Below are 14,060 nucleotides of genomic sequence, written 5' to 3' on the forward strand. Positions count from 1 at the left end.
GGGGAGTGGGAAGGTTTAGGGTTTGATTGGGTCTCACCTGCCCTGTAATTTACAGAGAATTTTAAATTGGCAACTACACAGTGTAGTGGTCTTTTGGGAAGGATGGGGGCTTAGAAGCCTCTCTCTGGGCTCCATATTCAGAGAAATGTCTGCTTGGGCCTTCCTAGAACTGCTGGGGCCTCTGAGAGCCCTGGTCCCCTGCACCTCCCATTGGCCCTAGAGGTTGGGAAGAGTGTCACAGCGAATCCAGCCACTCCTGGTTCCCCAAGTCCAAGTAGACCCCTGGGGAGGCCTGGGTGGTGTCTGGGGTGGGAAGGGCGGGAAACACTCATCCTTGCCTATGTGTGTCAGCCAGATGGAGAGACGAATTTCCACAAGCAAGACCAGGAGGCTGGGCTCAATTCTGAAGAACGAGACAAGAGAGACAAGTCTTCCTCCTCTTCCTCCTCCTCCTCTTCTTCCTCCTCCTCCTCAGGTAAAGCAATGATTTAATTAAATAAATATATATCAAAATATTACTCAAGACAGCATTTACATGGAAAAATCAATCTCCAGTAATCTCCCACCTTGGTACTACAGTTCTGTTTTTCCACATTCCCTTCCTGAGCCCGCCTCTCTGTACATGTAACTTGTACACAGTTATAACTACCACCTAGGGACTTCCCTGGCGGTCCAGTGGTTAAAACTCCGTGCTTCCACTGCAGGCGGCAAGGATTCGATCCCTGGTCAGGGAACTAAGATCCGACATACCGTGCAGTGTGGCTATAAAATAAGACAAACAAACAAACAAACTACCGTATAGACAGTTTTGTCCTAGGTTTACAATTTTTTTTTTGCTTTTTTTGCTATCTTATCCTAAGCATTTTGCCATGTTATTCCATAATATCTTAGCAGCTATTTTTCATGCTTCCCAAGTAGCCCTCAAGTGACTGCATCTCATGTAAAGGAACGTTTTTTTCTTAGGAGCACTTTGGAGCCAGAGGCAGTACATGTGTCCATTCAAGCAGCCTGCGAGTTCATACCCTTTCTTTGCCACTAACTAGCTGAGTGTCCTTGGTAAATTGCTTAACCCCTTATGTCCTGGGGTCCTCATCCCTAAGAAGGGATTATAAGAAACGTTATTATCTCATAGGATACCTGTGAGGCTTCCATTCTACATGTGCAAAGGCTTAGCACCTAGCACATAGTAATAGCTCTAAAAATAGCTGCTAAAAGAATACACATCACATCTGTGGTATTCTTGGCAAAAAGAGTCTTTCTTACATCTAGTCATGTGAAAACTTAGACTGAAGGACAGTCTACTATTTAGGTGTATATTTAGTAAAGAGATACATACTTAGGTAAAGAGGCATCACGCACATATAGGTAAAGGAACAAAACACACATAATCAATCATACTTAACCTTCCATTCAAAACTCATCTATTGATGATTATTGCTTAAATCAATCATTTTTTTCCAGGGTCACAAAATGATAATCTTCTATTTCTATCATTTTTTCCATATTAATTAGCTGGAATTCTTCTGTAAAGGGCTACTTGATATCCCTGAAGTACAGCTAATACAGAATGTAGAATAAATGCTGAATTCTTTCCTTTAAATTGCCAATTTTCAGGCTAAGGAATTAGTACCTTAGTTTCTTCAGTGGTTCCCAGTGGGTATTGTTCCTTTTATCATTATGGTATATATTATTTCATGTATTAAATGTTTCAATCAATAAAAAATAAAAATAAATTAAAATCAATCAATAAAAATAATTGCCATTGTCAACATTCTCCCCTCCCCTGCCCTCGTTTGTCATGCTCATGAGCATCCTTGCACGGAAGCTTTTAGTTTTTGAATTTTTTGTACAAATCAAGTCCTACATACCAACTCCCACAAGCACTTTAATGTGTTGAGAGGGATGGACATCCCTAATTAGGTCTTGACTACAAAATGCTATGTTATTCTCCGACAAAAAGCAGAATGTTTCTCTACTTTTATTATTTTAACTCAAAATGTAAGGCTGAATTTATAGCAGCAGCAACATCACAGCTAGCATTTATGGAGCATTTACTATGTGCCAGATAGTGTTCCAAGCACTTTACGTGGAATAACTCAGTTAATTCTCATAAAAACCCGTGAGGAAAGTACTATTATTATTCCCATTTTACAGGTGAGGAAACTGAGGCCAGTGAGATTTCGCTCTAGAAGAACTTCCAAAGGCAGGGGGGCTCTAGCAGGGAATTCTGTCCCTTTGTTTCTCCTTCCTAGGCGGGAAGGGATGCTCTGTCTTCTGATTCTGATTCATCCTCAGGAGATGCTGCTCCCCCACAAATGTTCTTCCACAAGTATGGCCATAAGTTCCTTCCTTCTGGTCTTCAGAGTACATACACATGGGACTGGCTGTAGTTAGCAAAACTGAACATTAGGGAAGCAACAGGAAAATACACGTGGAGTCCTGGAGACATCGAGACAGACTGACATTTAGGATCCTGGTCTCTGGTCCTACCTACCCTGGCTAGCCTGCTGGGGAACTCAGACCCTGCCCATTCTTCAAGCTCAGTTGGTGACCGACCGTTAGACCTTGGGACCCCAAGCCTGGGTACCTCCCAGGTGCCCCCAGCCCTCCTCCACACAGAGGACCCTAACTCAGAGTCTGGCATGCAGCACCACTCTCCCAGCATATCTTTTGTTCTTAATGTATCCTGTTGTTTTTTAATTAAATTTTTTTATTATAAAAGATTATACATGGGCACATTGTAGAAAATGTGGAACATATAAAGAGGTAGAAAGAAGGAAAAAATCATCCTTTGCTCTGTTAGATAACCACTAAACACATATTAGTGTATCTCCTTACATTTATTCAGTAAACATTTAATGAGCATCAACTATGTGCCAGGCTCTGTGATGGATACTGGGGGTACCAGAAGCAAACTGTGATTCTTTCTGCCTGAGTTAATGTTTTAAACCATTGAATTAGAGAGCACATAGAAAAGGTATCCTCATTTTAGACAGCATGCAATTCTATAATACCTTTTATTAAAAATTATATATTATGCACAGGGAACTATATTCAGTATCCTATAATAAACCATAATGGAAAAGAAAAAAATCAATCCTTGAACAGACTTTAAAAATTATATATTACAAACATATCATGGAAAAAACTAAAGTAATATTCATTTGCATGTTAATGGAGGTTGTCCCTGTTGGATAGAATTTGGAGTCATTTTTGCTTTCTTATTTTCTGTATAGTTTGGTATTTTGCAAAATGTGATGAAAAAGCCTTTTGGGGGCATTGATTAATATTTGTAAAATATAGGAAAGAAGAAAATAGAAGCCACTCAAAATCCCATCTCCTGAGACAAATACTGCCACTGTTATCTTGATGTACTTGCTGATACCTCTTTCTCTCTACCTAGTTGAGATCACATACACACTGATTTTTAAACAGTTAACTTGGTTTCCTGGAATTTAAAATTTTATCCATGATAGACCAGGAGGTCCCCAAGCACACTGAGGGGCATCAGGACTGCTGGGGCCCCCTTGGTCATCCTGAGGAAAAGGGAGTCCTCTGGACCTGAAGCCAGAAACTCCTAGACCTGAACCCCTGGAATGCTGACTGATCTTACAGTGCAAGCAACGCGGTCATCCTTCAAGGCTCGATCAAGCTCCTGCTCCAGGCTGGGCAGCCTTAGGAGTGATGCCCAGGCCTCGTCCTTCAGGAGCTCAAGGTGGTTGGAGGGACAAGCACCACCAGGGACCCTTATGCCTCCTGCATCAAGCACAGACAGTTGATGCCACAGAAACCCCAGAGGAGGTGTGACATCAGCTTAAGCTTCAGGATAAGGGAGCAAGTGGGAAGGGCACTCCAGGTGGGAGACACAGATGAACAAATCCAGAGTCAGCATGGCCTTGGTGGGATCACAGACATGATGCAGCCCCCATACTGGGCAGGAGGGAAAGCACCATGATACCTCGTAGGACCTTGTCTTATCTCCGTGAAAGCCATCATGGAAATAGTAAGTGATTTGTCCAAGGTCACACAGAAAGTTCACGGTGGGTCTCCTATCCCCTAACCCTCAAAGCAGAATTCTCCCCCAGACCACACTCCACACGTAAACTAAATTCTGACAACCAACACCAGAATGAGATATTCCAGGCTCCATCCAGGCTGAGGTTCTCCTACAGCTTGTGTTTGTTCCCTGCAGAGAGCAGGGATGAGGACCAGCACCCCCAAGTAACTGGAAAAAGTCGGCAGAGACAGGGGCTGGACTCCCCCGCAGGGGCAGCTCACCCACTAGGCGGGAGGCCTCACCATCTCTCCTTTGCCCACTCGGCTGACGGCTGAATTTCTCAGTGGGCCTGAGCGTGTCTGTGTGAAAGTTTATTCCTTGCAGTGTTGTTTACAGTAGCGCAACAATAGAAACAACCCAACCTCCAACAACAGCACATAGAGCAGTGGTGCTACACCCTGTCCTGGTCAGAGCTCTGTTCTTCATACATCTCTAAAGTGAACAAGAGAAATTCACATCACAGAGTTTGTTTGATCTCATATACACTTTGTAAAAATTCACACATATGTGATTATAAACAAGACTGGAAGGAAAAATAGGAAAATGTTAATAGTGGTTATCTCTGGATGGTTAAATTCTGAGATTTTTCTTTTTTTCTTTTTTTTTGAAGTGACTTATACCATAGATATTTTACAATAAGCTTGTTTTATTTTTATAACCAGAAGAATATAATTTTTTTTAATTTTTTAAATTAAAAAAAATTTTTATTGGGGTATAGTTGTTTTACAATGTTGTGTTAGTTTCTACTGTACAGCAAAGTGGAGCTCCCTATGCTATATAGTAGGTCCTCATTAGTTATCTGTATTAGTGTATATATGTCAATCGCAATCTCCCATTTCATCCCCCCCTCACCTCCACCCCCGCCACTTTCCCTCTTGGTGTCCATACATCTGTTCTCTACATCTGTGTCTCTATTTCTGCCTTGCACACCTGTTCATCTGTACCATTTTTGTAGATTCTGCATATATGCGTTAATATACGATATTTATTTTTCTCTTTCTGACTTGCTTCACTCTGCATTATAATTTTGTTTTAAAAAAATTTTTAATAAATGTTAAATTGATTGTGGGAAGAAAAGAACTTGGGGGGAAGAGCCGGGATCCATGCCTAGTACAGATCCAGGCACACACGAAGTGTTTGTTAAATGCTCCCGTGACTCTGGAGCTGAGCTCTGGGTTCTATTTCTAGAGATAAAAACGCTTAGGAATACAGGCCTTGGTGACATACCTCGGTCTAAACCCTGGAATTGTCACTTCCTGGCTGTGTGACCTTCAGGGAATAACGTAACTTTTGTGAGCCTCAGTTTCCTCATCTGTAAAATGAGGAGGAAGAGGTACTAATACCTCCTTCACAGCATTTCCAAGAGGATCCAATGAAATATTGACTATAAATTACTTAGTTCAGTGTTGATACATAGTAAGTGCTCAGTAAATGGCAACTCTTATTACTGACTTTGGACCAGGCCCAGGTCCTCTCAGGCCCCCGATTCTTTCTTAGCCCATTGAACACGGTTACCTAAGGGTTTGGGAGGGGTGTCAGACAGAGTAGCAGGAAAGCTCTTGTAAGGCTCTCTTGCCTCTTGAAGACCTCCCACCTTACGCCCAGCACAAGGACTGTGTTACTCTTTTACTCTTTTCGGCCCCAGCACAAGGACTGTGTTACTCTTTTACTCTTTTCAGCGACACCAGGAGAGGGAAGCCACCCTGACCTGAGGCACTGTGACTGAGGGGAGCTGACTAACAGGCTTTGTCTCCACCCAGGTGCTGAGCATGGGGAGCTTGAAGGAGTTTTGAAGGATGAGCTTCAACTCTATGAAGGTAATTGTCCAGTGGCTTTGGGGGAAACAGAATTAAACAAAGGACATGAAGGCTTAGGGCTTTGTTGGGAGGAAACAAGGTGATGAGGGTGTTTCATGAGCTGAAAGTCCTGGGCAGATATAGGAGATGTGGCAAGGTGAGTGGTTTTAACATGGGCAGATGGAGGTGGGGCAGGCATTTTGTACCACAGTGAGACTGTCTTGGAATCTCTTCTCATCTAACCTTGACTTTCAGGGTGACTGTGGCCAGTCACCCAACCTTTCTGGGCTTCAGCTTCCCAAGCAGCAAGATGAAACTTGATCAGTACCCTCTCTCGGAATACTAGGTTGTTTACGCATCCACGGGAAAATTAAGGACCTGATTTCTACAAAGCTCAAATTATGAAGTAATTGTCTCTAAGCATCATGACTTTTACAGCAAGCAGATATAAATATTATGGCACTTTGCTTGGTAGCACTTTGATGAGATGGAGAAATTTGTAGGAATAAGCCAGTTTGCCAAAAAGCCTCACAAATGAACACTGCCAGATAAGAAAACCTGGTTAGCTTTGTTTCATCCAGCATTTCCATAATCTGCTTAGGCGCCTAATGCCTGATAATATCTCAAGAAATACAATGGGAAACACATATACATTCAAAGAAATGGAAATGAAATATCTTAATATTCTGCATCAGGATATTACTAGTACCTCTCGTTACCGGCGCTGCTGTGATGCCCGGTGCCGGGCTGCACATCATGACGTCCGCCCTGAAGAACTACATCAACCAAACTGTTGCTGTCACTACTTCTGATGGGAGAGTGATTGTGGGAACACTGAAGGGTTTTGACCAGACCATGAATTTGATTTTGGATGAAAGCCGTGAACGAGTGTTCAGCTTTTCAGAGGGAGTAGAACAAGTGGTGCTAGGGGTATACATTGTAAGAGGCGATATTGTTGCAGTCATTGGAGAAACTGATGAAGAGACAGATTCTGCACTTGATTTGGGGACTATTGGAGCAGAACCTCTGAACTCTGTAGCATACTGAGGAAAAACTACATATAGTCGACATCTGTAAATATTTGTACAGATACATTATTCTGAGGATGATGTGCAGAAGTTTTATGAATGTATAATTGTGGATTTTGACTCCATATTGATTCATTGTAATATGATATGTAAATTAAAATATTTTTACATTTTCTTGGAAAAAAAAGATATTACCAGTGGCTGCCACTGGGTGGTAGCATTGTGAGTAATCGTCATACTATTTTCTTTCATCTGAATTTTCTGATTTTCTTTTTCTTTTTTAACAAAAATAGTAATTATCTAATTTAGAAAAAATGTGGTTTTTAAGTATTATTTATTTATTTATTTATTATTTTGGGGCTGCATTGGGTCTTTATTTCTGTGCATGGGCTTTTCTCTGTAGTTGTGAGCAGGGGCTACTCTTCGTTGTGGTGCATGGGCTTCTCAGTGTAGTGGCTTCTCTTGTTGCGGATCATGGGCTCTAGGCACATGGGCTCAGTAGTTGTGGCTCGAGGGCTCTAGAGCGCAGGCTCAGTAGTTGTGGCACACGTGCTTAGTTGCTCCGTGGAATGTGGGATCTTTCCAACCCACGGCTCAAACCCACGTCCCCTGCATTGGCAGGTGGATTCTTAACCACTGTGCCACCAGGGAAGTCCCAGAAAAATGTTTTTAATTACTCAAGTAGTGTAAGAAAGTTTTTGCTTGAGTGTAAAAAGAGAGAGAAACTGTTACGTATACATAGATTTTAAATGTTTTTTTCTCATTAAAAAGTAAGTCATGTTCACTGTACAAAACGTAGATATCGTCACGTATTTGTGAATTAATTCCCCCGACTAATGAATTACCCCCCTCCCCTGCCCCCAGCACTGGAGGTACTTGGTAATTACATCGCCAGAGTCTCATTTCATGCCGTTCTTCGTTTGCTTTCTGTACCTTTGGTGCTGGCCTGTCTTTGGTCACTTGCATATGGTGGTTCCCATTTGCACATTAGCCCTGACGCCAGTGCAGCATGCTGAGTGTTTATTGCCATGAGCTGAGTGCCCCGTTCAGGTGTTTGTGTCCTGGGGCTGACCTGGAGGAGGAGAGCGTACAGAGTGGGAGCTCCTGCCTGCCCTTGAGGGGATGAAGGTGACAGGCTAGGAGAGAAGTCACTGGAAGTAAAATAGGCACCAAGAACCAGAGTGTGAATGAGGTGAGGGGGCCACCCAGGCCAGATTAAAGGGAAGGCTGCAGCTCAGGGCAGGTATAGGGCTCGACTCACCCTGGTCAGCCCAGACAAGGAGCTCGACCCTGGGGTCGGGGCCGGGGCCCCCAGCGTACGATCCAGTTTGGTTCCTACTAGCTCAGGGCCTGGTGGGGCTGAAGTCACATGGCTAGGTGTCCTCACCTGCATCTGGAGAGGAATGAACTGGCACAGATTGCAGACTCGAGGACTGTGTGTGCAGATGTGTTTTATCTGGCTCACAGAGGGTCTTTATTATTATTATTAATATATTTTATCACATCTACAACAGTTTTTCACATCTGGACATGTATGAAGTCAGGTGCATCTTAAAATCACTGGCAATGTACAGTTGTAATTGGTAGTAGTTTTCCTTCCATAAAATGATGTCATTCTCACAAACCATGACATCTCTGATTCAATGGAATATGAGTTGCCAACTTTATTATAGTCAAGAAGTTTATGTAAAACCTGGATTTCTGGCTTTTCGTGGGAAATCAGAAGACCTGTGGCATGGGGCAGGCACTGCTGCGGCAGCTTTCAGGGACTGCTGGGTGGGCCCTGCCCTTTTAGATGGAAGAGGAACCCTCCAGTTTGCACCAGTGCCCCCTGCAGATCAATGGAAAGTCTTCGGGTGAGAGAGCTCCACCTTCCCTGCCATGTAATTTTTCCACCCAGAGGGTACAAATATGCAATCACTGGTTTCCCTTCTGTGCAGGTGCCCCCGGGGAGTTGGTGCCACCTGAGGAATCAGGTGAGTGTCTGTTAGGGGAGAGGGGTAATCAGCCTGGTGTTGAACGAGGTCTGGGCATCATCTTTCCCCCAAGAGAGGCAGCTGCTGTCAGGTGCATGACTGTGAGAGATGGGACTCCCAAGTCCCCTTGGAGCCCAGGGCTCTGACCTGGGCTTAGCAAGCATGTGGGGCTGGCTGTGGCATGAGGCAGAGGGCCAGTGGAGGATAGAAAGGGGGTCCAGGCAAGAGCAAAGGGATTATTAATAGCAATCTATAGATAGATCCCCTGGGGGCTGGAGAATTAGACAGGGGTGTTTTCAGAGGTCCCCTGTGGCACTTGTTAAGGACCCAAGCTGGCTTGGGCACTAATGTTGAGTTTCTAATTTACAGGACTTCGAAGGAGAGGCTCTAACACAGCGAGTGGTAAATACCCAAGCTCCGAGAGGAGAGTGGGAGGCAGCTGGATTCCAGGGGGTGGGATGGGACCACAGACAGCCTGGGGTGGGGGTGGGGGGAGCAGGGTGTCCGTCCCAGCGGTGATGCCATCACCAGCCAGAGTGTCACCATGATCCAAGGAAGGGGCCTCCGGGCTCAGGGGACATGGGACAGAACAGACTCAGGCCTGTGGAGGAGGAGGGGGTCAGTGGGGGTCCAAGGACAGCCACCCCACCTTCCAGCTTTGCCCTGACCGGTCCTGCAGTGAGCGCCCTCTAACCCAGGAAACAGAACCTGGGAGAACCATTCTCAGTGAGGCAGGGGAGCGAGAATCCCACCAGTTGTCCCACAGTAGAGTTAAACACTTTATCTCCCTCTTGTTCCCAAGGAGCAGAGGAGGCCTCTCAGTTAAGAAGACTGAATATAAAGAAGGATGGTAAGAAAGCTGGGGTTCCAGGGCTGCTTCTGCTATCTGGTCCAGATTTTCCTGGGTAGAAAGTCAGCTGGTAGCCTGAGACAATAGTAATCGTGGCCCACCGCTACCGTGGGCCCTGCAGTTTACAAACTCCTCAGCTTAGAATCACCTTGAGAGGGTGGTGCAGTGATTCCTGTTTTGCAGATATGGAAACTGAGGCTCAAGGACAGGGAGTGGTCTGACAGCTAGCGAGTGGCACGACTTGGGCTTGGATCCTGGTCCTGAGCTCTTTCTGCTGTACACAGAGTCTGTAGGATGATAAAGGCCCTCCAGGTCTTAAGGCCACGATGCAGAGCTGGGCTGGGCTGAGGAAGCTGTGAGGTTAGATTAGACCGGACTCTAGGGAAGGATTGAAGAGATCCTCCTTGGCTCTAGGCCTGGGATCGAAGGGACTTCAGGGAGGAGGGTGAGGGTGGGAAGGGAGACCATGGTGGTGTTTTTGTGGGTTTTTTTGTTTTGTCTTGTTTGTTTGGGTTTTTTGTGTGTGTTTTTTTCGTTTGTTGTTTTTGGCTGTGCCACGCGGCTTTTGGAATCTCAGTTCCCCGACTAGGGATTGAATCCAGGCCCTGGCAGTGAAAGCCTGGAATCCTAACCACTAGGCAACCAGCGAACTCCCGAGACCATGGCCTCTGATGAAACAAATGGCAGTTGCTCTAGAAATATTTTGAGTTGTTCAAAATCCACCTTTAGGGAGTGAGAGACCTGGGTCCGAGCCCCTGGCTCTGCCTGCGTGCAGCTACCCTGGCATGCTGTCGAGCTGTCCCGGGCTATGAAGTGAGCCTTGTCAGACTAAAACCAAGATTCCCAAAGTGCAGGCCGTGTCCAGGTTGCTTCCGGACATGGCTTATGCCCCCAAGTGAGAAGGCGACTGCCCCTCCCCTTCTCTTTCTCCACTTGGAGCCCCCATGCCTCTGGGGCCGCCCTGACCTTGCTCGCTGCCCTCCAGACACAGAAAGCAGGACTTTCCTGCTCGCAGAGCCACCTGCATACAGTGGGCGGCTAGACCTTCACCATCTTGCTTTGTGTGCTTTGTGTTTGTTTTTAAGACACGGGATCCTAGTTTTCCACTTAGTGTTGTGACATAAAGTTTCCTTTTCAAGTAAACCTATTTAAGGAAAAATAAGAATCTGCTTAAAGAAGAATGTTAAGTAAATAGTACAGGTGGTCCTTGGATAGCATGAAACTGTGAAGGTCGTAAGCAGTGCTGCATAGAAAGGGCGAAACCCACAAAGGTGGTGTGTGGATAGCTGAAATCAGAACAAACAGACAAGGGTGATCCCCTAGGTCCCTCCCAGTTCCGGTACATCTTGGAGTCCTTATCCTGGTCTGATTGCTTCAGCCCCCCCAGACTTCTAGTTCCCTAAAACTTGAAGTTCTGTTCCCAGAAATTCAGCCCCTCCGCTCACCTGGTTGAAGCCTTCGCTGTACTGGGTCTGTGCCTTGGTCCCACCTTCTTACCTTGTCTCATGGCATGTGAACATGCACGCGTGCGGATGCGCACACACACACACACACACACACACACAGTTCCCTTTCATCCAACTCCCACTGCCTCGACTGTCTTTAAGGGTTAGCTCAAACTCTCATTCTTCCAGGAAGCCCTCCTGGACTACCCCAGATATGGTGAGTCCTGAATGTTTTTGACATCTTATGACTGCATCCAGTTCCACAGTGTAGGTACCTTATGATGTGCTTACCAATTCTCCGCTCAATAGACATTTAGGTTATTTCTAATTTCTTGCTCTTTCACACTAAGCTGTCCTACCCATCCAGTCCTCTGTTTGGTCTTGCATTTCTCTGCTGTCTCTCTCTTTTTAACAACACTTGTATTTTCTAGAGATTTATTCATAAGAAAATGGGGAAAAGATTCAGGGAGAAATTCTCTCTTAAGGATTCATTTTGCATTCCTCAATTTGGGTAAGGAAAGAGTTCTCACCCTCACTCTGTCACATCTCTGAACAGATCTAAGCCTGATGCTTTTGTAAACGTTAAGTCTAGTTCTGCATGATGTACTTTTTTCCCCTAAAAGACAAACTGATTTCAGCGCCAAGAATGTTCTAGAAATACTCTTGATTTCTCCCCCCCCCAAAAAAAACAAAACCAAAACCGGAAACACCCTCTTGACTTCTTTTCACTTGCCTTCCACTTGCCACGTGACAGCAGCAATACATAGTCTCACTCTGCCTCTTACCATTTACAAAACACTTTCCCCCCAAGACCCTCATCCATCCCTCGTCAGTGGTGTACAGGCTGTTCTCCTTGATTTATCCATGAGGATGCTGGCACAAGAGGGTCAGGACACTTGTCCAAAGCTCCACAGCACCTCAGTGGCTAAACTGGGCTAAACTAGGACGTATTCCCAGCAACCTCGGCCACTCAGTGAGCCTGTCTCATTCCAGGGAACTGTCTCTGAATTGTCCTCCTTTTTTTCTTTTTCTTTCTTTCTTTTAAAAATCTTTTTTTGCATCTCCCCTATCACAACTCTCTGCCTGAGTCAGGGGACCTGTGTTCTCTCCCCTGATGAATCCCACAGTGCCTGGCAAAGGGCAGGGTCGGGGGGACTTCCTTCACAAACCACCCCCGAATTCCTGACCAAGGCACAGGCCCTGCCTCCTAGCTCCTCTCTCTACCTCTGCTAACTATGAGGAAGAGCCTGCAGTGCCGCTTCTGGGCATCATGCCCACAGAAACGCACACACAAGGGCACAGACACATTTATGCATGGTGATGTTTGGTGCAGAAAATCACACTCTTCTAGCTTCCTCAGTGGGAGACTAGTTATGTAAATTAGGGTAAGTTTATACCATGGAATACTATGCAGCCATCAAAACAGGGAAGATCTATATATGCTCGAAGATGGAAAGATGGCCCCACTCTGTCAAAGAGATAGAGTAGTAGGTACAAAAACTGATCCTGCTTTTGTTTTTTTGTTTAATGTATACACACACACACACACACACACGTATGCTTGGAAAAGTGTTGCTAGTCACTGATTGCTTTTAAGGAGTTGGATTAGGAAGGGAGAATGGAGCAACGTGAAACTTTTAAACTAGACGTGCATTTTTTTACAATTCTATTTAGCATCATTCGATAAATAAGGCATCAGACACCTCTACATGCCCAGCACCGCTTTACACACTGGGCAAAATCCCCAATCACCATCCTGCAGAGGGGGTCAGAGAATAAACACAGAAATGAAAATCTAACAAGTTGAGTGGTGTTAAGTGTTAGAAAAATAATACAGTGAGGCGAGGGCTGAAAGGGGTGGGACTTGGGGTGCTGTTCTCGTTGGGCTGGTCAGGAGCAACTTCTCTGAATAAAGCTCCCTTTGAGCAGAGACAGGAATACTTTTAGTTAATTAAAAAGAGAGAAAGAAACAAACAGTAATCCCCACCTCTGCCTTTACAGATGAGTTTTTCCATTTCATCCTCCTCTGCTTTGCCATTGGGGCCTTGCTGGTGTGTTACCACTATTATACAGGTGAACGGGGGGTGGCGTGGGAATGGGGGCGGTGGCGGGGGGGACCCAGACCTGCACACTGACCATTCCCTCCCTTGCTGCCCCTGCAGACTGGTTCATATCCCTGGGGGTCGGCCTGCTCACCTTCGCCTCCCTGGAGACGGTTGGCATCTACTTTGGTCTGGGTAAGGCCCCTGCACACAGACTTCGGGTGGCGGGGGAGGCAGTGGCTGAGCTGGCCACAGAGGCTCACCAAGGGCTGGAAAGCCATGACCTAAATATTTTGTAAAGGTTTCTTTATGCTCGTGTTTGTTTCCTGACCGCTTTCAAGGTCAATGTGAGGTCATTGGCACAACCCCATGGAAAAAATGGGCAGCTCTATAAAAATACAACAAAAACAGTTTAACGTGGCAAACAAACAGAATTAGCCAGATACTGAAAACAAGGCATTTAATGGAGTGAGGTACTGAATTCCCCGAGTTTCCTGGCATTGTTATTGCTGCTCATGGTTGTTTTTAATAATAATAACTCAATACTATTATCTAAGCTTAACCTGCTGCCTGAAATTCCACCATCAGAGCTTTGTTTGTGTGGGTTAGGCATTTGTCCAAGAGCGGGCAGGGGGAGGTCTGACCCTGGACCCTCAAGGGGGCGCAGAGCTCCATCCCCTTTCTCTCCGTTCCTGACAGTGTACCGGATCCACAGCGTCTTGCAAGGCTTCATCCCCCTCTTCCAGAAGTTTCGGCTGATAGGTAACGTTTACATTCTTCTCTGTTCACTTTCTCTCTCCCTAGCAGGGTCTTCTGTTGCAAATGAGGCTTAGTATACTGGAAAGAGCACAGGGCCTGGAATCAGG

The 14,060-nt window shown here is 45.5% G+C and overlaps 2 protein-coding genes across 5 annotated transcripts in view; both read left to right on the plus strand.

The window, feature by feature from the left end:
• The window catches only part of TMEM40 (transmembrane protein 40), a 49,445-nt gene that overhangs the window by 18,654 nt on the left and 16,731 nt on the right, over window positions 1–14,060 (plus strand). For all 4 annotated transcript variants that reach the window (XR_009048677.1, XM_057704476.1, XM_057704474.1 and 1 more), the window contains exons 3-10: window positions 356–475; window positions 5,818–5,874; window positions 8,822–8,857; window positions 9,227–9,259; window positions 9,660–9,707; window positions 13,154–13,225; window positions 13,315–13,389; window positions 13,894–13,956. Coding sequence is in view for 3 of the 4 variants with exons in the window: in XM_057704476.1 (XP_057560459.1) it covers window positions 356–475; window positions 5,818–5,874; window positions 8,822–8,857; window positions 9,227–9,259; window positions 9,660–9,707; window positions 13,154–13,225; window positions 13,315–13,389; window positions 13,894–13,956 (504 nt within the window). In the remaining variant the exon portion in view is untranslated. The remainder of the gene's footprint in view (window positions 1–355; window positions 476–5,817; window positions 5,875–8,821; window positions 8,858–9,226; window positions 9,260–9,659; window positions 9,708–13,153; window positions 13,226–13,314; window positions 13,390–13,893; window positions 13,957–14,060) is intronic.
• LOC130834369 (U6 snRNA-associated Sm-like protein LSm8) lies at window positions 414–7,059 on the plus strand. The gene is made up of 3 exons (XM_057704478.1): window positions 414–475; window positions 5,818–5,874; window positions 6,549–7,059. Exon 3 carries the CDS (start codon window positions 6,586–6,588, stop codon window positions 6,898–6,900), a length of 315 nt encoding a protein of 104 aa, XP_057560461.1. The 5' UTR covers window positions 414–475; window positions 5,818–5,874; window positions 6,549–6,585; the 3' UTR covers window positions 6,901–7,059.

The sequence above is a fragment of the Hippopotamus amphibius genome, chromosome 13 (genome assembly GCF_030028045.1).
Source record: "Hippopotamus amphibius kiboko isolate mHipAmp2 chromosome 13, mHipAmp2.hap2, whole genome shotgun sequence".
Taxonomy (NCBI): Eukaryota; Metazoa; Chordata; class Mammalia; order Artiodactyla; family Hippopotamidae; genus Hippopotamus; species Hippopotamus amphibius.